The sequence below is a fragment of the Gossypium hirsutum genome, chromosome A11 (assembly GCF_007990345.1).
Source record: "Gossypium hirsutum isolate 1008001.06 chromosome A11, Gossypium_hirsutum_v2.1, whole genome shotgun sequence".
Taxonomy (NCBI): domain Eukaryota; kingdom Viridiplantae; phylum Streptophyta; class Magnoliopsida; order Malvales; family Malvaceae; genus Gossypium; species Gossypium hirsutum.
In genome coordinates, this window is record NC_053434.1 from 13,435,345 (window position 1) to 13,457,713 (window position 22,369).

A 22,369-nucleotide genomic window follows, 5' to 3' on the forward strand; every position below is an offset into this window, starting at 1 on the left:
TATAAAAGTTATATGCAAATAGAACCCTTTTTCTATATAATTAATGAAAAATTGCATGTATAGGACCACCGGCATTACCAGCTTTGGCAGCACTTTTCTTTCTTTATAATTAACTACATCTAGTTTGCTAGCATCTGACTTTCGATTCAGGGTTTCATTTCAGCCTATATAATTAATACTAATTCCTTTTCAACTGACATATATAATATTAATCAAAGCTTAATTTATTAGTGTCATGTTATCAGAGCTGCTTCCTACACATTAATCATGAATTTTGGATTAAGCAGTAGTTGAATTATGTTAGATTTAGATGTACTTTGTTCAGGTTTTGGCCGAGAGAAAAAAAAAACAAAAAATGGTGCAGTGTCGGGTCAGGAGCTGCGTCATAGTTGTTTAAGAAGGTCAAACCTTATTTTAATTAGAGATAGGGATAAGGGTGGTGAGAGGGCAAAGGCAAACGCATGGACTTTGCTCCCTCAGGCCACCCAAAGGTCTTTTCTTGTATGCTTTTAAAAATTACTTGACTGTTCCTTGCCTGCAATATTCATGAAGCTGGAAGCTGTTTTTGTTGGCACATAATTAAATTAACCTTGCACAAATAAATTATGAAAAGTTAGAAGAGTGAAGAGACTTGAATATGAAAAGTAAAAAAACTTGAATATGAATAGTGAAGAGACTTGAAGATGAAAAGTTAAGAGGCTTGAATATGAAAAGATACACACATGCATGAATAGTCACAACTCCTAGCATATAGTGATATAGATGAATAGTCACTTACAACTCCTATATAAAGAGTTGTATGTGATGAAGAATTATTAACTTTGTGTGCTTGAAATAAAAGATTATTTGAAAGAATTTTTTCATACAAAATTTATTTCTCTTCTCCATTATATTCTTTATCATTTTCTTTGTTTTATTTCTCCAAATATTAATCATTCAACTACAAATTGGTATCAGAGCCTTGTTCGATCGAAATGAACAATAATTCTATTCCTCTTTCTTCCGTTCCCCAATTAACCAAAGAAAATTATGGCAAATGGAGTATCCAAATGAAGGCTCTTCTTGGATCTCTAGAAGTTTGGGAGATTGTTGAAAAAGGTTATAATGAAGTTGAGGCTGAAGAGGAGGAAGGATTAACACAAGTTCAAAAAGAGAGTCTAAGAAAATCAAGGAAGAAAAATCAGCAAGCCTTATTTTGGATATATCAAGGAGTTCAATCATATGAAGCGGCTTGGGAAAAAATAGCTTGTGCCACCACAGCAAAACAAGCATGGGAATTTTTACAAAATTCATTCAAAGGAGATGAAAAGGTGAAAAGAGTTCGGTTGCAAACTCTTCGAGGAGAGTTTGAAAGATTGCAAAAAACAGAGTCAGAATCAGTTTCTGATTACTGTTCACGGGTTTTGTCCATAGTCAATCAATTAAAAAGAAATGGTGAAACTATGGATGATATTCATGGTGTTGAGAAAATCCTCCGTTCTTTAGATTCCAGATTTGACTACATTGTGGTTGCCATTGAAGAATCAAAGGACTTGAGTACCATGACTATTGATGAACTCACAGGTTCGTTGCAAGCCCATGAAGAAAGATTAAACAAGAAGAAAAAGGAAGTAGATCTAGATCAAGCATTTCAGTCAAAGTTGTCTCTAAATGAGAATAAGGGAGATTTTAAAAATCAAAGAGGGAGAGATCGTGGTCGTGGAAGAGGAAGAAATTTTAGAGGAAGAGGCTCAAATGCTCGTGAAAAAGGTGAAGATGTAAGCATGGAGAATGGATGGAAAGAAGCCAACCAAAGTCAAAATTTTAGAGGATCACAAAGAGGACGTGGACGTGGAAATCAAAGAGGAAGAGGTCGTGGCTATTTTGAATGTTATAATTGTCGCAAACCTGGTCATTTGGCAAGTGAATGCTGGTACAAAAAAGAAGAGAAAAATGAAGCTAATATAGTACAAAATAATCAAGAGCAAAAGTAAGAAACTTTGTTGCTCGTATCTCATGGTGGAGAGATTGATGATGTCTGGTACATAGACAGTGGTGCTAGCAAGCATATGACAGGTAACAAAAATTTATTTTCGAAGTTCTTTGAATCTGATTGTGGAGAAGTAAAAGTAGGAGATGGCAAAGCTTACAAAGTTAGCGGTGTTGGTGAGTTGGAGTTCAAAACAAAGCAAGGAAGGGTAGAGAAAATGTCTGAAGTTTATTTTGTTCCTGGTCTTAAAAATAATCTGCTTAGTGTTGGGCATCTCTTGAAGAAGGGGTATGATATTCATTTCCGAGACATGGCTTGCTATTTATCAAAGAAAAATCAGGTTGTTGCTAGAGTTGGAGTGGCATCAAATAATCTTTTCTCTCTTACCCTTCAAAATCAGAATATGTCTTGTTTTATTGGTGCTCATAAAGGAATTTCAAAGTTATGGCATGATAGATATGGATATTTAAACTATGGAAATTTGGAGATGCTTTCAAGGAAGATGATGGTTAGAGGTTTACCAAAAATCGATCGGCTTGATGATGTTTGTGAAGCATGTCAACTTGGAAAGCAACATAAAATTGCTTTTCCTTCTCAATCCTCGTGGAAAGCAAGAAGACCATTGCAACTTATTCACTCAGATCTTTGTGGTCCAATGACAGTTTCATCTTTAGGAGGTAATCGTTACTTTATCTCTTTCATTGATGATTACTCAAGAAAGTTATGGGTGTATTGTGTCAAAGAAAAATCAGAGGCTTTTCAGAGATTCAAAGATTTCAAGGCAGAAGTGGAGAACTTTACTAGGTTGAAAATTTACACCTTGCGTACAAATCGTGGAGGTGAATATTTTTCAAAAGAATTTGAGAAATATTGCCGAGATAGTGGCATCCGGCATGAAATGACAGTCCGCCATACACCTCAGCAAAATGGTGTGTGTGAAAGAAAGAATAGAATAATTATGGAAATGGCTAGATGTCTTCTTAAGAAGAAGAGGTTATCAAGAAGATTTTGGGCTGAAGTTGTTTCCTGTGCAGTTTATCTTATAAACAGATCACCGACAAGAAGCTTGGAGAATTGCACACCACATGAGGCGTGGTATGGTATAAAGCCTAGTGTTAGTCATCTTAGAGTATTTGGGAGTGTTGCCTACTCTCATATTCCAGATGCAATGAGAAGCAAGTTGGATGACAAGTCAGAGAAATGCATTTTCATTGGCTATAGTGAAAGAAGTAAGGCATACAAGTTGTATAATCTGGTGACAAAGAAGATTGTGATAAGCCGAGATGTTCGGTTTGATGAAAATTCCATGTTTGAAGATATGGAAGTTGAAAAGGAAAATTTGCCAATTTTTCCTTTTGAACTTGAAGAAGAAGAAGAGGCAGTAATTGAGAATGCTGAAGATGATGCTCAAGTAGAAAATCCTCCTGCTTCCCCAAGTTCTTCATCAAATTCTTCTTCATCCAGCCCGATCCGAAAAACAAGAAGCATCCAAGAGTTATATGATGTAACGGATGAAGTTGTGCAAAATGATGCTATATTCTTTGCCTTCTTTGCAGGAGAAGATCCAATTTCTTTTGATGATGCATATCAAGAAGAAATATGGAGGAAAGCCATGAAAGAAGAGATTTGCTCAATTGAAAACAATGATATATGGGAACTCACAGATTTACCGCCGCACAAGAATTCAATTGGAGTCAAATGGGTGTACAAGACAAAGATGAATCCGAATGGCTCTATCAACAAGTACAAGGCAAGACTAGTTGCAAAAGGATACAAGCAAAAGGAAGGAGAAGATTTTACAGAGGTATTTGCTCCAGTTTCAAGACTTGAGACAGTTCGGTTACTTATTTCTCTTGCTGCCCAAAACAATTGGAAAATGTTCCAAATGGACGTAAAATCTGCGTTTTTGAATGGTGTTCTCAAAGAAGAAGTCTATGTTGATCAACCACCAGGGTTTGTCAAAAAAGGAGAAGAAGAAAAAGTTTACAAGTTGAAGAAAGCTTTGTACGGGTTAAAGCAATCACCCAGAGCATGGTACAGCCGCATCGATTCTTATTTTCAGAAGTGTGGATTCCAGAAATCTCCATATGAGCATACTCTCTACATCAAAGGCAATAATCAAGGAAGATTCATGGTTGTAAGTCTCTACGTTGATGATCTTATTTTCACAGGAAATGATGTGAAGATGTTGAAAGAATTTCAGCACTCAATGATGGCAGAATTTAAGATGACAGATTTGGGAGAACTTCATCATTTTCTTGGCATTGAAGTTCATCAATTCGAGAAAGGAATTTTTATTTCACAAGAGAGCTACGCAAAGGAAGTTCTAAAAAAATTCATGATGGAAAATGCGAATCCAGTCTCTACTCCATGCATTACAGGTCTGAAGTTATCTAAAGAGGGTGAAGGAAAGCTTGTCGATTCCACCATATTCAGAAGTTTGGTTGGGAAGTTGATGTATCTGACTTCGACAAGGCCTGATATCGTGTATGCTGTTAGCTTGGTAAGTAGATTCATGGAGAAACCTTACTCCAATCACTGGGAGGCTGCCAAGAGAATATTGAGATATGTGAAGGGAACCATTGATTATGGAATTTTCTATAAAGCTAATACATTAGTTGATCTCATTGGTTATACGGATAGTGATTTAGCAGGAAGCATTGATGATAGCAGAAGCACTTCTGGTTATGTTTTTCACCTTGGTAGTGGTGCAGTTTCATGGAGTTCAAAGAAACAATCAATTGTGGCGCTTTCAACTACAGAAGCTGAATATATCGCTGCATCTTATGCAGGATGTCAATTGATTTGGTTACGTGGAATTTTGGAAAGTCTTAAGCAGAAGCAAAGCAAGTCAACAATTTTGTTTTGTGACAATAGTTCTACTATTTCGGTCACAAAAGATCCAGTTCTTCATAGAAGGACAAAACACATTCGCATTCGATATCACTTCTTGAGGGAACTAGTGAATAATGGTGATGTTCAAGTTGAATATTGCAAGACGGAAGATCAGATGGCTGATATCTTCACAAAGCCTCTAAGTGGACAAGTCTTCAAGAAAAATGTTGAAAGGTTGGGAGTTCAAAGCAAGTTTAATTTAAGGGAGGCATTGTTGGCACATAATTAAATTAACCTTACACAAATAAATTATGAAAAGTTAGAAGAGTGAAGAGACTTGAATATGAAAAGTGAAAAAACTTGAATATGAATAGTGAAGAGACTTGAAGATGAAAAGTTAAGAGGCTTGAATATGAAAAGATACACACATGCATGAATAGTCACAACTCCTAGCATATAGTGATATAGATGAATAGTCACTTACAACTCCTATATAAAGAGTTGTATGTGATGAAGAATTATTAACTTTGTGTGCTTGAAATAAAAGATTATTTGAAAGAATTTTTTCATACAAAATTTATTTCTCTTCTCCATTATATTCTTTATCATTTTCTTTGTTTTATTTCTCCAAATATTAATCATTCAACTACAGTTTTCATTGAGATTAAAGAGCACATAAAATGTTGACTGAACCACAAGTGGAATTGTAAATTATTTGTGTTCAAATACTTAATCAAAACAGTCTGGGATTCAATCTCACAACTACCGTTTACCCCTTGAGAAAAGGTCATGTGCTAATGAGATGCTTAATATACCAGTTATAGGAACAGCCCAGGTGAGCTGATGAATGGAAAAAAAAGATGGGGTTTGAGCTTAACAAACAAGGGATAAATGCCTTGAATGCAGTTTGGGCCAAGATAGTGTGAGAGTACTCAAAAGGACTGTTGACAAATCCAAGCTAGTGGGCTTTCTCTCGCATAGTTTTTGTTTTCCCTCCCGCCTCTTACTTTTGCTAATTCATTGTAATGATTTTGGTATGGAATTTAATATTTTTAAAACTAGATAGTCTACAATACCGGTAACACTGAAATTCTCAGTTGAATCAGTTAATAGTTCAAAAAATACAGCTATAATATATTTTATTTAAATACCTTTTATTACACTTTATTGATAACACTTACAAAATCTTCTTATTTCACATAATACATTTCAAATATACCATTAATTTTTTGATTTAAATTTAAATCCCAATCTTCAAGAGTTAATCAAAATTTTCTCATCTCCTACTTTATTGGTTTTTTTTACTGGTTTTCTAGTCTTGTTTTTTTTTTCTCTATTTTTATATTTTTTCTAGTTCGATGACATTCCAGTTAAATGTATAAATTTTAATTCATATTTGATGATGGATCGGATTTAGAGAAGAACTTAAATACTTTTAAGTTTTTAAAAGATGAAAGTAAGTTTGATGATTAAAACTTGCGCTCCGAAATGTTCTCCAATACTTAAGTTAATTCAAAGATTTTTGTAATTGAAAAAAAAGAGAAATAAGATTGTAAAGAAAAATGATGGTAAAGAAAGAAGATGAGATAAAAAGAAGTAGAAGAAGAAGAAGAAGAGAGAACCCTCTCTGAAGGGATAATACTTGTATCTTACCCCTTTAGTCTAAGGCTATCTCTTATTTATTCTTGATCTCCAAATATCCTAACATAGTGGGTTGATTTTTAACCATAGGATGGCCTCATTGATGTTTGACAACCATCATGACTAATATTTTGGTGTGGCAATTTCGACCTTTAGGTCGGAGATAGATTGTAAAATGATTTGGCAAAGATTTGCATCAAGTTGCTTATAGGATACGATACATTGGTTATTTAAGCATCTTGTGGATAGGTGATAAATTATAGTTAGTTTATTTGATATGACTTTGTTGCTTGAGGGATTAAACTCTATCAATTATATGAGAACAAATCTGCAGAAGACAAAATGTTTGACTTGATAGCATCACCCGAGTGATTGACTATAAAATACTAGTTGTTGCTTAGGCGACTATAAAACACTAGTTGTTGCTTAGGCCTCTTTTATGCTAATGAAAATGTCAACTATTGTCCCTAGGGTTTATTACTTTCATACATAACGTTTAAGAATGAGATTTCTTTCGAGTACATATGAATTGATCATGTTTTTTGTTATTAATATGAGAATTCATCTATTTGATTTTGAGAGCTAGTTTCTGTAAGTTAGATATCCTTTCTGTAGCTTATCTTGCTTTTGTTGTCACAGATCGAAAGGCATGTAGTATTTCCTTTTCTTAGTTCCCATTGTTGTATACAATTCTTTAGGTTATGCTTGTTAGAAAGTGGTAAAACATTATATAAAAAATTTATTAAATCAATAATGGGTAGAGTACAAAAGCATATTAAGTGTTTATTGGAAAACACACACACATATATATATATGCATGTTCCAAATATATTTGACAACATAGACATCACCCGACATTATGGAATACGAGATAATTATTCATCGAACCTATTAAGCAGAAGTATGTATAGAATCTCCAGTTTATTCATTGTTTATAAAGGACTCATCATCACTTTTCTATCCTCGATACTTGAGGTAACTCTAAGCGGAAAAGTGATGATTCTTACCATATTCCACCACAACCTTGCCCAAATCCTGCTCCTCCTCATCAACAAATGACAACTTTTTCTTCGTTTGTTCGATAAATTCATCGAAAGTTTTGTAATTTTTGGTTGGTTTCTTGGCTCCCTCCACCTTGGTGGTTTGATGTTGTTCATCTCGGATTTGGATTGGCGACCTATTAGGCTTGGACTTATTTCGTGGCTGCTCACCATTATGAGTGGAGGGCTTTTGTGTTTCCACCTGTTGACCCATCCGGCCAAGTGGTGATTGGCGGGTTGAAGCATTCAAGGTGGTTGCTATTGGCTTTGGTTTCTCAGTAGAAGTATAGTCAAACTTGATGGGAATTGCCGCTGCTTCTTCGGTGGTTGTAGGTTTTGGGTATTGTGGAGATGCCATTTGGGTTTTGACAGGGTTTTGTAATGGTGGAGTTCGAGCATGGCTGATGGTTGATTGTTGTTGGGGGATTGTGATACGATGGGTTGTGCGGAAAGCAGGACCCAAAGTGATTGCTCTAAATAGTTTCTCACACACACCCTCGGGGGAGGAATCCATTGACGGTAATATGAATTGAAAGGGAAATTGGATAAGTTTTGTTTTTGGTGGAGGAACAAGCAGGTACCGGAGGGCAGATATCTACTTAACATGGCCAACCCACAAACCTGTTTTATACTTACTAATAAGGTCTTGTATAGAGACCAGTGAGATTAAGGAATCACACATTAACAAAGTGAAAAGACAAGGTCTAATTTTGCCCTCAGTCCCTATACTTTTCAGACTTTTGAAATTTAGTCATTTTGCTTTTAATTCCAAAATTTTAATATCTACTTGTTTGATTTAAAAATTAAAGTAATTTATATCATTGTTAATTGACTTCTATTAAATTTGACTGCCATCAATTGAACTTACTTTTAATCCCATCTTTGAATATTAAAATGCAACATATTCAAATTTAACAGAAGTTGATTAATAGTGTTTACCAATTAGATTTTAAATTTTAAATAAGACAAATAGGAGAATAAATTTCAAAAAGCATGAAAAGTAGAAGGATAGAGGGCATAATTAAACCCCCAAAACAATAAAACTATTGCATGGTGTAAAAACAAAATCTAGGAAGCTAACTAGCTATCGTAAATTTTGGTACTGATGTGATAGATGGGAAATGAGGGGATCATATTCTCCTCTTTTTCTATGCTTCAATTTCTCAGCTCCAACTATGAACCACAATCTAACTAAATGTGTACAACTTAGGAAGTGAGTATCTTCCTTTTTGACAATGCAATGAAAGAAGTGAGAAAGAGACAAAAGGTTGATGAATTTGTGATGAGAAATGGAGAGGGTATCGGATTCAGTATCTAGGTTTAAATTGAAAAATGGACATGTGAGTTAAAACTATTGATGAGGTTGACAACAACATTCAGGGCAATGGCGTCACCAGTGGGTGACGCTGCTCATGCTCTTCTTTCTTACGTCCCAAAACCTACTGGTCCATTTCACAAGCAGAAACCACTCTGTTTTCCTGGAAAATTCTAGAAAAAAGTGGAATATTACAGTGTGAAAGTTACCTTGGATTGGAAGAAAGAGTGTTGGTGACGTTGGATTCTGGACAGCCTTTTGACTTTGTTAAAATTTGACTTCTTGCAACTTCCATTATTCGTTTCCCAAAACTAGCACAGCACCTGGCACACGTTGCACGTTGCACGCTGCATCTCATGTTTCCCGTGTTCTGTTAATCAGCTCTTTCTTCACTGGGTTATTTTATTTTTATGGAAGATGCTTCATTAAAAAAATCATTAATGGAAAGTCACGTTGGAGTTTCAAAGGGTGAAAAAGAAAGAGCACTAACTGCTCATTCTTTCATAATCTCATTTTCCTTACAAATCCATTGAGCAATACAATCGGATAGATCTTACCATCAGTACTAAGTGAAATAAGCAAGATGATGGACCAGATTGTTACCGGTCTGCAATACATGATCAAAACAAATAGACGTAAAAAGACAGAACTGTAATCTCCTCAACTAAATTTCTCAGGCTGGACAATAATTGTTCATTGCCTGTAAGAAACTTAAATACTGAATCAGCTTCTACCTCAGACTTGTTCCACCTGCAATTCCTTTAAACACTTCATTCCAAGGAAGACAGCTTAAGCTTCTAGTTTCACACAGCATCTGGAAAACAATATACAAATTTTCAAGTTTCAATTAAGCTTCTACCTCCAACGTTTCATGGAAATTTCCTGATGCTTGAAACCAAACCTCAAACCTCTAATGTAGGAAAGCACGACCGAGAGCTGTCCCTAATAAGATCAACAGAGCTCCAGAGGGACAATAGTTGAGGGAGCTGAACAGTTTATACAGATCTCATCTATTTCCTCCTTAATACGAGTAACAAACAATATTTATACTTAAATTTCAGGGTTGGGAAAATATAAACCCTCTGCATCTGTCATTCAATTGCAACCATTTATCATTTGAAATAATGTTTGAATGATAAATCTAAATATTTGAAAGGGCCTTAAGCTTATTATTTTACAGAAAGAAGTGATTACTAGTTTATAGGATTCTGAACTATTGAAAGCTTACCTCTGACCAAAAATGAATACCCTGATTTCCCAGCTGGTATGATCACAACTTAATAAATTTCATAAGCAGAGTTTCAATGGCGGAAGACTTTTACAACCTGCTCAATTCGTCTCCGGCAAAGCGGACAGTTGGTTAAGTGTAAAGAGCATGCCATACAACAGCACATGTGACCACACCTGCATATCATAAGCAATAGGTCATTCATTCATTATGAGTGAACAATTCCAAAGGAGCGAAACTTTAAACAGAACCAAGTATGTAATGTGTCTGAGTTTAAAGTTGGAAATGAAGAAACAAAACTTCAGAAGCCAAAATTTGTATGTTGACAGTGTCTATTATCTCACATGCTAAAACAAGATGAAAGAAAGAATCTACAAACACTTTATGTATAGGTCACAATATAAATATTAACATTCCCAAGAAAGCTTTCAAATGCCATTGGCATAATGCCTCAAGCTCGGGCTTGAGCAAGGGGAAAAGGGAATTCAAGTGTTACCAGAGCCCCTCCTAGCTGATTCCAGTCACAACCCAGAAACAAGGGAGGGAAAAAGAAAAAGAATGGTAAAGATGATGAAGAGTTGGAACAACATTATTTGTGCATTTCACATTGAAGTAAACACCAATCCTTCGTAGAGAAAGAATAACTATGAATTTATGCAAAATAAAGATGTTACTGCTTTCTACTTGATAAGACTTTAAGAAAATCAAGAAGACCATCTAGTTCCAGACCAAGGTAAACATCTTACTTGCAACTCACAGTATGAAACAGAGGCAACACAAATCTTATGCAGAAGAAGCGACTGGTTCAGTATTAGTTCATGTAGTAGAGTGGATATTGATAGAATTAATTTGGTAGATGATAGCTTTTTTTTTCTAATGTCAGCATAAGCATTGCTAACAGGGTTCATTATGGACACAGATGCATAAACTAAAGTCAGACAAACAGCCTTTATTCTCACAGCAACTAGTATCCCATTAAATTTAGTACTAAGGAACCAACAAGCATAGAAATCACGGCTAGGAAGGCAATTTAACTACTTGTATGCTTTAATTAAGAAAATATAAATAGTGGACTTACTGTATGAAAACAGCATTGTACTCTTGCTCAAGGCATATTACACATAGATCTGGCATTACGCAGTCTTGATTGGTCTCTGTTCCATTTTCAGCTTTCAAAGTTGAATCTACAGAAATTATTGAGATGCCAACACATTATACAGACAAAACCATGAAAGAACAAAATTTTGGAGACGTTTAGAAAGCTAGAGAATTACCTTCATTATCTGATCCTGCTCTCTTAGCTGCAGCAGCAAGAACCCTGAATGAACAAAATTTCACAATTCAGTTTGTTATTACAGAACATAACAAAAGCGGACACATAAATACATGCCTCTTACAAAGAGCTTGGTCAATTTATATAATGTTTCGCAACAGACAATCATCAAGCATACCTTCGCCGCAATTCCCAACGGTGTCTTCTCTCCAAAACATAATGGATTGTATGCTTGGAGATTAGAAAGACACCAAAGATGGTCAGTCCAAATGATGCATACTTGTACCACCTAATAAATAACTCAATGTTATTTTCTTCATTTTTTGAAATAATCACCAAAACTAATGCATGTTATATAAAGGAACAATTGCGACTGAAATATTTACAACCTTGCCCACTTCCCAAGGTTGGAAACGACTTGATCAATAGATTTTGGGTACACATAAAAAGGCCCTTTTTGTGGCTTCTGAATCCGAATTGTTCCAATGTCATCCTTGACAGCCTGCCATGTATAGGAGAGAGAGAATGAGAAATAGTAAATAAACCAACAATGTAACCCAAATATGGATAGTGAGCTTAAGAACTGCAGCGTTCTAAGCCATGAAAACATCTCAAACTCAAAAAGTTCTAATAAAAATTCCATTATATTTAGACATTAAAGAAGAATAACACTGTTAATTATGTGATGCTTCCAATGAAATACTCCAACGGGAAGTGATGTACAGGGCCAAGTTATAGATTTAGCGTGGCATAATGGTCCATGGTGATTAAGCAAAGATACAAAGACGGCAAGCAATTCCTTTTGTTATAAACATATTAAAGTGCAGCACAGCCTTTGAATAATAACTTGTGTTATGTATTTTTCAAGGATACAAGGTAACCGTCAGGCACTCATCCAAAGCCATGAGGGATTTGTCAAATGTAAGCCATGGTGTTAGAACACATCTGCATGACACAGCTTTGAATTAAAATGCTCTGTATACATTATCTGAATTCATTAACTCAAGACGCCCTATGCATTACTTAAATTCATTATTTGGATGGTTTAGGCATGCAAGATCTGTTAATTCTCCAACAATGTTCGCATCCGTTATTCTTTTGATGTCCATAATTGCCCCTTCAAAGATACAAGGGAGAATATTACAGAAGTTAAGAGAACCTGCTATCTTGGTGGATGCTTCTTGAAAGAAAGAACTAAAAGCTGGAATAGTAAACCTTCAAAGGAAAGCTCGATACCCTAAACATGCTAAAAAAAAACCTGCTTGAAGTTGCCCATGGAAATGTATTGATGGAAATCTGGCAGGTCAATGGAAGATCTGTAATTTGAAAGTAGTATTAAAGATGAAAGAAATAATATTAGAAAACAAAATTCTTTCTGCCATCACGGATCAGCTTAAGCTTTGACAATTGTTGATAAAAAAGATATTGGTATTTTGTAGGAGCTGCAGCTTAAACTTATAGGCAAGAAATGAGACCTTGGGCCTTCAAATACTAGCACCAGGTCATATCCATTCAAACTATAAACAAGCTGCTTCAGCACTCAGCTTTTCATGTTTTAACATAAGACTTTACACATATAGCCTTCTCTTAGCTTAGGACCGTTTATGATTACACACCAGGAAGGACCATAAGTGAAACCTAAGTAATCCAATTTACTAGGGAACATTCTAGCAAAAGAAAAAAAAAGGATTTCCGACCATAAAATATTCATAAGATACTTCAGAGCACATTATATAGCAAGCTACACCAAGTATATTTTGTAGTATATTGATAATGACACTTCTGTATATTTGACTCTGCATTGATCTTTCTGCATGATTTGCTAAAAACATTAATAAAAAACGTACCTCTCCGACAACAGTCAAAGAAGAACCAGTGGGAAGCACCTGCTCAATTCGCTTGACTCCAAGCATCTAAAAGGAAATTTGGCCATCAAATCAGCTTTAACTGAAAACATGCCACCATAAAATAAACACTTCTAGGCCGGGGAAAATATACCTTGAGACCTTGGAGATAGTCTAATGTTCCACGTACAATTGACCGACCTGACTCTTCAAATACTTCACTTCCAACTGTTAGTGCAAAACCTGCTGCACCACGAGCACCAACTACATAAACACGACCAGTACCATCATCCTATAATTAACGATTAAAGATGTTGTCAGAAAATCTGCTATATTAACTACTTTAGTTCTTGTGCAGTACAACATAATCCCTCAAGAATGACCCCAAAATACAACCATCTTAAGAACCTGAGCAATCATACATAAATAATTTCAGCATAAAAGTCAAAGTAAACGGGCAGCGAGAAATAAGTTCTAACCAGGTACCATGGGACCTCTTTACACATAGAAAGCATCAAAGCAGAATCTTGTATCCAAGAACCGGCATCATTGTGCTTTAGAAAATGTTGTTCCGCCTAAGGAAATATAAACAAGAATTTACATATGCAAGTAGAAAAAGGATAAAATAAGTAGCAGAGTCAATGCTCGTTTAATTAAAAACATATTACCGTTTCCTCTACTATGACACCTCTTAATCCACTGTGCTGACAATTTATTGGTGTCTCGGAACCAACTCTTCCAGAGATTGTAACAATTATAGGTATCATTTTACTTTCAAGGTCAAGCAATTGAGCTGAAAAAAATGTGGTATCATCAAGATATATGTCTTAGCACATGCTAATGATGCCGATTAATCAAATCAGTCTCCAGTAAGTGTATCACCTAGCATTAATTTTATGTTGAACAATTTTAGAGTCATAAAAAATGAAAATGTAGGCCACCAATCAAATACTGTGTCCCACAGACCCACACCCATTTTTAATCAGTAAATGTTTAAGGTGGATGGGACACTTTTTTTTTTCCCAATGGCATCAGACTTTTTAACATGAAATGCTAACTTATCCTCAATATTAACATTGGAACAACCTTGCTGCAACAATAAAGACCAAGCGAATTCACATTTACCTAGGATGTTCCCGTGCCACTAATTTACAAAATACTCAATAAATTCTTAAATAATTAACAAATGCAAAAGCAATCCTCTTCAACGTTGATATGCTATAAGTTTGCATTAATTATAAGCTGGACTAGGCCAACAACTTAAACTATCGTACTCGGCACGTTTCTCACATGATCTTCTAAGCTTTATAAAATGCACGGGGAACAATACCCGACACTATAAATGTCTAGAAGCTATAAAAGAGTCCAGTATCACATAAAAGGAAAAAAGGAGTTGACAATTAGGAATATATACCCAATTCTTTGAGCTGATTGACTCGAGTTACTGTCTTGAGAACCTCTGCATCCCTGTTCCACCATTATTAAGCATAGAACATGATTAACAATTATTTCTGGCAAATAATGAAGAAATTAGCTTTATTTACAGGATCTTACTAAAGGTTATTATCTATCATAACATCTTCATCAATGCTTTGCAAAGGATTGATAGTATGAGCAAATCATCAGCGAAGCCCTTATTTGTAAGAAAGTTGATAGAAATCTAACCTTCCACTGCTCCTACCAAGAAGATAGAGAGCGGCTGCACTCAAGCAGCAACTGAGACCGCCCCATGGAACCATCTTAACGTAAGAAACTGGGAACAAACGAACCCTTACTTCTAAACACCTTGGGTTACAGCATTTATTCCTCGCAAACAAGGATCACATTTTAGGAGAAACGGAAGCTAATTTGATTCTAGAATTACCGAATTAGATACGCCAGCAGTCAAGTGAAGGACATTAGGATTTAGAAAGGAAAGGAGCTTTTATCATCCAAGGCACGCAAGATTCATCACTCACTGCCACTCTAACATTGAAATAGGTACATTTCTGGTTTTAGTCCCTCTATTATCACTAAATGAGAGATTAGTGCCTGCCTATCTGGCACATTTCGATTATCTTATTGTTATTTTATCATCCCAAGTTTTTATTGCATTTCAAAAAAGCAAACCATGTTATCCCAAAATCTAAATAAGCTTTGATTCCACTAAGAAAAACCTTCTTCTTTTTTTATTATTATTACATTCGATCCCATTATCATTAAGGAAAAATCAACCCAAATAATTGAGTATCAAAAAAATTCCATTAATATATTGATGTGACATTTTCTTTAATATTAAAGATAAATATAAAAAATTATACACAAATTTTGGTCTAATATATAATACTATACATTTTTTTTATGATATGTGCAATGCTATATATGAACTTCAATTTTATACAATTATATACATAAAATATTACTTTGATTCAATTTTTACAAATCACTAGTACTATTATGGGTGTATATTGCATGTACAAATAATTATATTAATCAAACATGAAAATAAATAGATATATTTATTTTTTAAAATGTATACAATTAAATCAAAATTAAAATTTAACGTGTACATTTAAACCGCAGCCAAAGTTTCATATAGATAATTGCATCAAATCAAAATTCATGTATTGAATTACAAATTAAAATAAAGTTAATGTGTAGTTTTATTATTTATCGATTTTGATAAGCATTTATGACGAGAGACATTAAAAAATGAACTAATTATTAAAAAAAGTACCATGTAGAGCTAAAATATTTTTCTTTCTTCATTATTCAACCAATGAGTATAGGAGATTAAGAGTTCCTTTGGTTGGGAGATGCATTTACGGTTAATGTAAAAACAATGATAACAATAGATATTATAGCAATACTATAATATAAAATAAAAAATAAACTAAACGCACAATAATAGAAGTAAACGCTCAACCAAAGAGACTCTAAGACAAGCAAATTCTTTAGGATTTGAACAACAATAAGTTATGGTTATGTGGACGTCGGTTTAAGGTTTGTAATCTTTTACCTGTAAGAGAAAGAACTTTGTTGGTGGCTGCAATGAATCGATAAATAGGGGACCGATCAGTTGCACAAGTATTAAAGAGATTGTTAGTGAGCGATAATGATGAATTTTAAGGACTCAATTATTTTTTATTCGGTTTCCAGTGGTGCATAACTAGCCAGCATATCCTTTCATTCCTTGTACATAACTAAATAAAAAAGCACAATCAAACAGCATTTCAAGACATTTAAAAATTGTAGCCCTCTTGGAACCTGAACACCATAACCAGTCATTTTTCTTTGCATGAAGAAGAATATATTAAAGATTAGTACCAGTTCTACTAATCCGCTCCCACCCATTTATGTCCGGCAATGACAATTCGTATTTTAAAATATATGAAAGGTTTTCACCCTCTTCTCCATTCATAGCGCTTAATGATTATTATATATATACAAGCTGGCAGATGCTGAGGTCCTGCTCATATGAGCTCAAGGTCATCACAAGACCATAGATGTCAATGTTTTCTGTTGTTGAAATATTCAGCCAGTCCAGATGGTTATCCAAATGAGTTATATCTTCAGAATTCATACAAACCTTAACATCGCTGCAGCCATCAACGTTGCAGCTCTGATGTAGATGTCATCAACACTTTTCTCAACTCTCTTAATCATCTCTTTTTCCTTCATATCCAACTTGCCAGTATTCTTGCTGATATTTTCGATCGTGTCCCTCAGTCTGTTAACTGCCCAGGAGAGCCAAACTAGCCCGAAACCAAGGCTAGTGCTAAAGAGGTTAGATGTACACAATGGGGCTCTCGCATACGCTACCTTACAGAAAACAGACAAGACAACAGCAAGACCAGTCCCGGCAATGCCAGCAGAGAATTGGGTCAAAAGTTGAGGAAGTTCAGGGCCAGACTTCTTCAGGGAAAGAATTGCCATTTTGCCATGCCGGTGCTTATTTACCATCAAAGAAAGAAGACTCTCACATGCATGGAAATAATTTGCTTTGTAAAGATTTCTCTCCCTGGTTGACTTCTTAGACATCTTCCTTTTTGGTGATGGCTTGGGCTTGATTTTCTCCGGACTGTCAAAAACGAGTTGCATAAAAAACACATTTTAAACAAAAACAGTTGAAAGAAAGCAACAAAAATTATAGTTTTTTGCAGAAGTTCATATTTTAACCATGTATCTATAAAAACAGACCATATTTTAGGTCCAGATCCAGCGGACAATAGCCAAGTTGGAAGAAACCTTATTAAAATATAGGTTAAACCTACCTGCCATATTTACAATATTTAATAAATATATCTATCTATGTCCATTCCATACTACGGTCTTACATGCAATCAACATAAATGAAGTGTTACAACTCACAAATCATTATCGGTTTGTTACAGAAATTCTAGGACTAGATATCAAGATCCCTAAACAACGTAAATCCAATTATTTCAAGTTGACAGTTTCCATTATATCATCTAGAAGAATTATGGCAATGGCAAGGGTATTTATAAATTAAAAAAGAAAACAGAGAGAGAGAGAGAGAGAGAGGGCACAATGAGACAGATGATCAGTCACAGACCTCTTTGGAGGTGCAACACTCGCAACTTCATATTTTGGAGCGAGACTAGTACTAGCATGCACTTTTTTGCTCCGGGTCCTGTTTAATCAGAAGACTGTATGGTCACATTCCTTTCAAACAACAATGAAATCTACTATTCATTTTACATCTTATACGATTGTTTATTAGCAACAAATTTTCAATAACAGTCAAAACACCACAATATGGTCCGTACATAACACAATATGATTGTTTGCTGCATGGTTCTCATTTAATTTAAGAGTTTAAAAACAGATTTTGGCCTTGAACTATGACAATTTTGTCACATTAGTATTCAGAGAATAAAAATTTGCAATAGAATACTCAACCATGTTACCCACAGATGTTTTGACCCCTAGTACTAGCATGCACTTTTTTGTTCCGGGTCCTGTTTAATCAGAAGACTTTATGGTCACATTACTTTCAAACAACAATGAAATCTACTATTCGTTTTACATCTTATATGATTGTTTATTAGCAACAAATTTTCAATAACAGTCAAAACACCACAATAGGGTCCGTACATAACACTATGATTGTTTGCTGCATGGTTCTCATTTAATTTAAGAGTTTAAAAACAGATTTTGGCCTTGAACTATGACAATTTTGTCACATTAGTATTAAGAGAATAAAAATTTGCAATAGAATACTCAACCATGTTACCCACAGATGTTTTGACCCTTTCGACTAACACAGCAAGTCAATTGGCTAAAATGAAAAAAACAGTCAAAAAAAATCTACCACTTCTCAAAAAAATGGTGACTCATTTAGCATGTAAATACCATATCAGCATAAGAAATATTTTATTTTACCCTTCATGTTGGCGTGGCAGTAGATTCACCAGCGACAAGATGATGACAAGACAATTATAACAGACCTAGCTTTGGAGTCAAATGGCTGACAAAATATAAGTTTAAGTACTTCATATGAATTTTAATTCTTTAAACCCTCAAAGTGACAGAAATGTCATAGTATAAGGGCCAAATGAGTATTTAACCTTTAATTCAAATCAAGGGGGTGTAAGTAGTAGTATCCATACCTGTTGAAGTATGGGACCAGTCCCGACTGCCTTCTCGATTTAGTTGAGTTGTTTGATAAGTGAAATTCAGCAACGATTGAAAGAATGTCTTTCATCTCGGTCCCACTACTTGTAAATACAACTAGACCATCTGAATTAACAATAAGTTTTGAATCTTGTACCATCTCTCCTACAATGTCTGGAAGCGGCTTCTGGTCATCAAACTCACTACTTGGATAAATTAGAGAAGCATAAGGCTGCTGATGCACACCAAACATCAACGGTTCAATCAAATCTGATAGCAATGATAAATCAAGTTCCCCTTTATCCACATCCTTTGATCCAGACACAAGAAACTTTAAGAGTTTTTCATGTCTTGTGCACTTCTCAGCTATCCCAGAGCCAAAGAGAGCTGTGTCTAGATGAGCAACAGCGAATAAAACAGGATTAGAATAACCATTAGACAATGATTAACCAAGGGGACTTGGGAAGAAATATAAAAGAAATTGACGTCACAAATGAATAGTCTAACCTATAATCACCCACAAATATGTTTTCTGCCTTCAAGTGTGCTACTAAATTGTTGTACTACATTATCGATTGGAATAACCTGATCTAGCTGCTAACACTTTTATATCCCTTCAAGAATCACCTTTCATATCTATGCTATAACTTATTTTAGTATATCTCATTACTCTTTTCAATCATGTTGGGAGCGGCAAGAAGTGTGGATGGGATTGTAAAAGAGAATCATAGCAAAGATTTGAGTTTACATCCAAATTCCAATACACAACCTCTGTCCAAGGAGAAACAAAATATTTAATCGCATTGTTAGTTAAACTTAATACCACAAACACCCAATCTTTACGGTGTTTTGAGAATTATATATTTTTATAGATTCTAAGAAAAATAATTGGTTTGAGTCGCTTTCCCTAAGTACATAGCAAAAGAAATAACTAGCACATACAAAGAACAAGCAACAAGAAGTTGCAGACCTGGTTTATCAATAGCCATAGGCTTTTGTGCTTTTGGATCGACATCTACAATCAGTTTAGGCTCACAAAGAAGGGTAACTGGTTTTGGCTGCTCTTTGATTCCATTGCACTTCAGATCAAAGGGACCCGTTTGTACCATGTCATTTTTTATTGCTTTACTTGGCAACAAGGTTTGACATTCCTGCTTTTATGGAAACAATAAAAATTCAATAACAAAAAACTCATAAATTATATGCAATATAATTTTTAAATAAAGTTAATAAATAAAAGTATTAGTAGAAAAATAAGAGGGGGGAGGGGGCTGCAAATTACTGATTATTGATGATCAAATATCGAAAATTTATATAATTCATAAAATATATACATATACATATATATGCAGGCACAAAATCCTAATAAAAATCGATTTGTCTTCATTAAAGCGCTAGAGAAGAATCCAATAACTCCATAATATTCATGTCACCCAAACAATTAATCAAAATAGAATTAGCAATCATAGACTGCCAGTAGTAGCTCACAATCGAAATAGTAACCAAGAAACCCAAATCATCAAACTGTACAAAACAAACCAAAAAAAAATTACCTTGATCATCCTGCTAACACCTTTTTCCCGGTGAAAAACAAGTCCCGGGCTGGGAGTGTACCCATGAGAAGCCATTAAACAAAGTTTCAACATTTTTTCTATCTATGGAGAGAATCCAAGATCTTAAATCCCCAAAATTCTCTCCTCTTATTTTCTGACCTCTATTTTTTAACACAGAACCAAACACTTATCCATCTCAAAACCTCAAAATCTTGGATTTTCCTCCCAATTCAAATCTTTCACTTCAGCGGTAACAATTAAAAAAACGAAAAGAAAGTATTAAGATTTGATAACAAGATTTATGTGATTTGATCGTAAGGATTGGAGAAATTTTTCTAGGTTTGGTATCTGTGGCAGGCGAAGCCTTGAGAATCCAGGTAGGGGACCCTGAAATGTACAACAAAAACATATAGCTGTCTTTTATTGGATTATTCACGGAGTCAGACCACCCCCTTTTGAGTTTTATTCTTGACCGTCCGATCGGAATGAGATGGGTTTGATGAGATGTTCTTGCGTTATGATTTTTCTTTAATCAGAGAGCGTGTGGTGGAATACGTTACGCTAGACCCCAGCCGTTGTAAAAATCTGCCGGGGACCATAAAACCCGCTTCAGAAGGATTGACTAAGTTAGGTCATTTGAATGAGTGGCTAAGATTATATCCCATCAACCGAGACTTTCTGGTTTTTTTTAATTAAATAAAATTGTTGGGAAGGAATTTTTACGGTTGTATTTAATTGAAGACCTCTTTTCATGTTAGTTGGTGATTAAATATTTTTATTTTACGTTAGGACATTACGCGATTAGATCAAAATTAATTTAAGAATGAAATTAAAACACATATTTTCTAAGTTTTTTTTATAGATAAATAAAGTAATCAGCAGTCTTAGAATCTAATAGTCTTTACATGAGTTTCTCCCTGTTTATATTTTAACAATAATTTCCTAATAACAAATAAAGGGAATTCGAAACTAACTAGCTCAAGATCATTAGTGGGACAATTTTTGGCTAACCAGTGAACTACTATGACATGTTGGAATTTGATAGTCGAGAAATGTCGACATTCTTCTTTAATTCTACAAACAAGAGATGTAAACAATATTTCCTCTGAATTATCACTGAGTATGTCAATCGCAGTCTTTCTATCACATTCAAGAATTAACTTAGAATAATTTCTATGGCAAGCTACTTGTAGGCCATGGAAGATTGCATGTACTTCAGCCATGAGAATTGAGACTTTACTAATAAATTTATGAAAACCTGTCATCAATTTACCATAAGAATCACGTAGTACCGCTCCTATAGCGGAGTAGTTCCCGTTCACGCTAAACACCCTATTTGTATTGATTTTAACTCAACCATGGCTTGGGGGACTTCATTTTACATGAACACTTCAAATCGTCGAGTTTAAACCCCTCGATTCTTGTTGTGATGCATATATTGATAGCAAGACTTTTAGCCTTTCCAAGTATCTCGTCCGAATTCAAGTTGTCTTGTTGGAATATGGCTTTGTTCTTGCTTTTCCATAAATACCAACATATAACAGCAAAAAGTACACCTCCTGTCTACTCTTTCAATATGTACAACAACCATATTCCTCATATTTGCAATCATCCAATCTTCTAGATCTAGGCCAAATAATTGAGATAAATAACTATAAAAAAAATCAATTTTGAGCACATACCTGTCGTATATGGACAATCTTGCAAGATACGAATAATAGATTCTTGGCACCCACCACAAATATAATAGTCGCTATCTTTAATTAGCCCCCTCCTAGTTTTTTTCTTGGTTTGTTAACAATAGTCCTCTCAAGACCAACTATAAAAAATGCTTTATTCTTGAAGGCAACTCATTCTCCCGAACATCTTTCTATAAAAATGCATTTAAAGAGATGTTTGGTTGAACCAAAATCTTATAAGCTTCTCTAACTAAAAATTTGTCTGATGCATTGGTACTTCAATCCCACCTGTCCTTTACAAGACCACATTTTGGTGGAGGACACGTTGTAATGTACTCTAAAATTTCCCCATCAAAGTATTGGCTTAAAAGGTTAC

At 34.7% G+C, this 22,369-nt stretch overlaps 4 protein-coding genes across 17 annotated transcripts; 1 reads left to right on the forward strand and 3 right to left on the reverse strand.

Moving 5' to 3' along the window:
• The first annotated feature begins 974 nt into the window (after positions 1–974).
• Positions 975–1,973, forward strand: LOC107923602 (uncharacterized). Its single transcript, XM_016853785.1, has one exon. It carries the CDS (start codon positions 975–977, stop codon positions 1,971–1,973), a length of 999 nt encoding a protein of 332 aa, XP_016709274.1.
• Positions 1,974–7,161: 5,188 nt separating this feature from the next.
• Positions 7,162–9,130, reverse strand: LOC121209760 (uncharacterized). Its single transcript, XM_041081109.1, has 2 exons — positions 9,010–9,130; positions 7,162–8,106 (listed from the first exon to the last, which is right to left on the reverse strand). The coding sequence occupies exon 2, from the start codon at positions 7,997–7,999 to the stop codon at positions 7,427–7,429; it is 573 nt and encodes a 190-aa protein (XP_040937043.1). The 5' UTR covers positions 8,000–8,106; positions 9,010–9,130; the 3' UTR covers positions 7,162–7,426.
• Positions 9,131–9,269: 139 nt separating this feature from the next.
• On the reverse strand, positions 9,270–15,293 carry LOC107924813 (E3 ubiquitin-protein ligase SP1). Of its 13 annotated transcripts, XR_005904863.1 has the most exons (14): positions 14,811–15,293; positions 14,560–14,612; positions 13,814–13,938; positions 13,625–13,720; positions 13,300–13,437; positions 13,149–13,214; positions 11,691–11,803; positions 11,480–11,590; positions 11,303–11,346; positions 11,107–11,212; positions 10,029–10,204; positions 9,702–9,888; positions 9,535–9,614; positions 9,270–9,407 (listed from the first exon to the last, which is right to left on the reverse strand). XR_005904863.1 is itself a non-coding variant. In XM_016855413.2 (11 exons), exons 1-11 carry the CDS (start codon positions 14,882–14,884, stop codon positions 10,102–10,104), a joined length of 1,029 nt encoding a protein of 342 aa, XP_016710902.1. In that variant the 5' UTR covers positions 14,885–15,291; the 3' UTR covers positions 9,270–10,101. The 13 variants fall into 13 exon arrangements, 3 of the variants coding, with proteins under 3 accessions (XP_016710902.1, XP_016710904.1, XP_016710903.1); XR_005904862.1 differs by lacking the exon at positions 9,702–9,888; XR_005904861.1 differs by having other exon boundaries at positions 9,270–9,614; positions 9,709–9,888.
• Positions 15,294–16,243: 950 nt separating this feature from the next.
• LOC107924191 (uncharacterized) lies at positions 16,244–20,784 on the reverse strand. Of its 2 annotated transcripts, none has more exons than XM_041081107.1 (5): positions 20,315–20,784; positions 19,732–19,915; positions 18,758–19,154; positions 17,701–17,778; positions 16,244–17,205 (listed from the first exon to the last, which is right to left on the reverse strand). In XM_041081107.1, exons 1-5 carry the CDS (start codon positions 20,405–20,407, stop codon positions 16,704–16,706), a joined length of 1,254 nt encoding a protein of 417 aa, XP_040937041.1. In that variant the 5' UTR covers positions 20,408–20,784; the 3' UTR covers positions 16,244–16,703. The 2 variants fall into 2 exon arrangements, with proteins under 2 accessions (XP_040937041.1, XP_040937042.1); XM_041081108.1 differs by having other exon boundaries at positions 19,732–19,912; positions 20,315–20,781.
• Positions 20,785–22,369: the final 1,585 nt, after the last annotated feature.

Coding starts and splice junctions, on each gene's coding strand:
- LOC107923602 (XM_016853785.1), top strand. CDS start 975: ATGAACAATAATTCTATTCCTCTTTCTTCCGTTCCCCAATTAACCAAA.
- LOC121209760 (XM_041081109.1), bottom strand. CDS start 7,999: ATGGATTCCTCCCCCGAGGGTGTGTGTGAGAAACTATTTAGAGCAATC.
- LOC107924813 (XM_016855413.2), bottom strand. CDS start 14,884: ATGGTTCCATGGGGCGGTCTCAGTTGCTGCTTGAGTGCAGCCGCTCTC. Junction 13,939..14,559: donor CAATCAGCTCAAAGAATTGG/GTATATATTCCT, acceptor CATTTTTTTCAG/CTCAATTGCTTGACCTTGAA. Junction 11,213..11,302: donor AGCAGGATCAGATAATGAAG/GTAATTCTCTAG, acceptor TAATTTCTGTAG/ATTCAACTTTGAAAGCTGAA.
- LOC107924191 (XM_041081107.1), bottom strand. CDS start 20,407: ATGTTGAAACTTTGTTTAATGGCTTCTCATGGGTACACTCCCAGCCCG. Junction 19,916..20,314: donor GTGTTAGCAGGATGATCAAG/GTAATTTTTTTT, acceptor TTTCCATAAAAG/CAGGAATGTCAAACCTTGTT. Junction 17,206..17,700: donor AGTGTTGCACCTCCAAAGAG/GTCTGTGACTGA, acceptor CGTTTTTGACAG/TCCGGAGAAAATCAAGCCCA.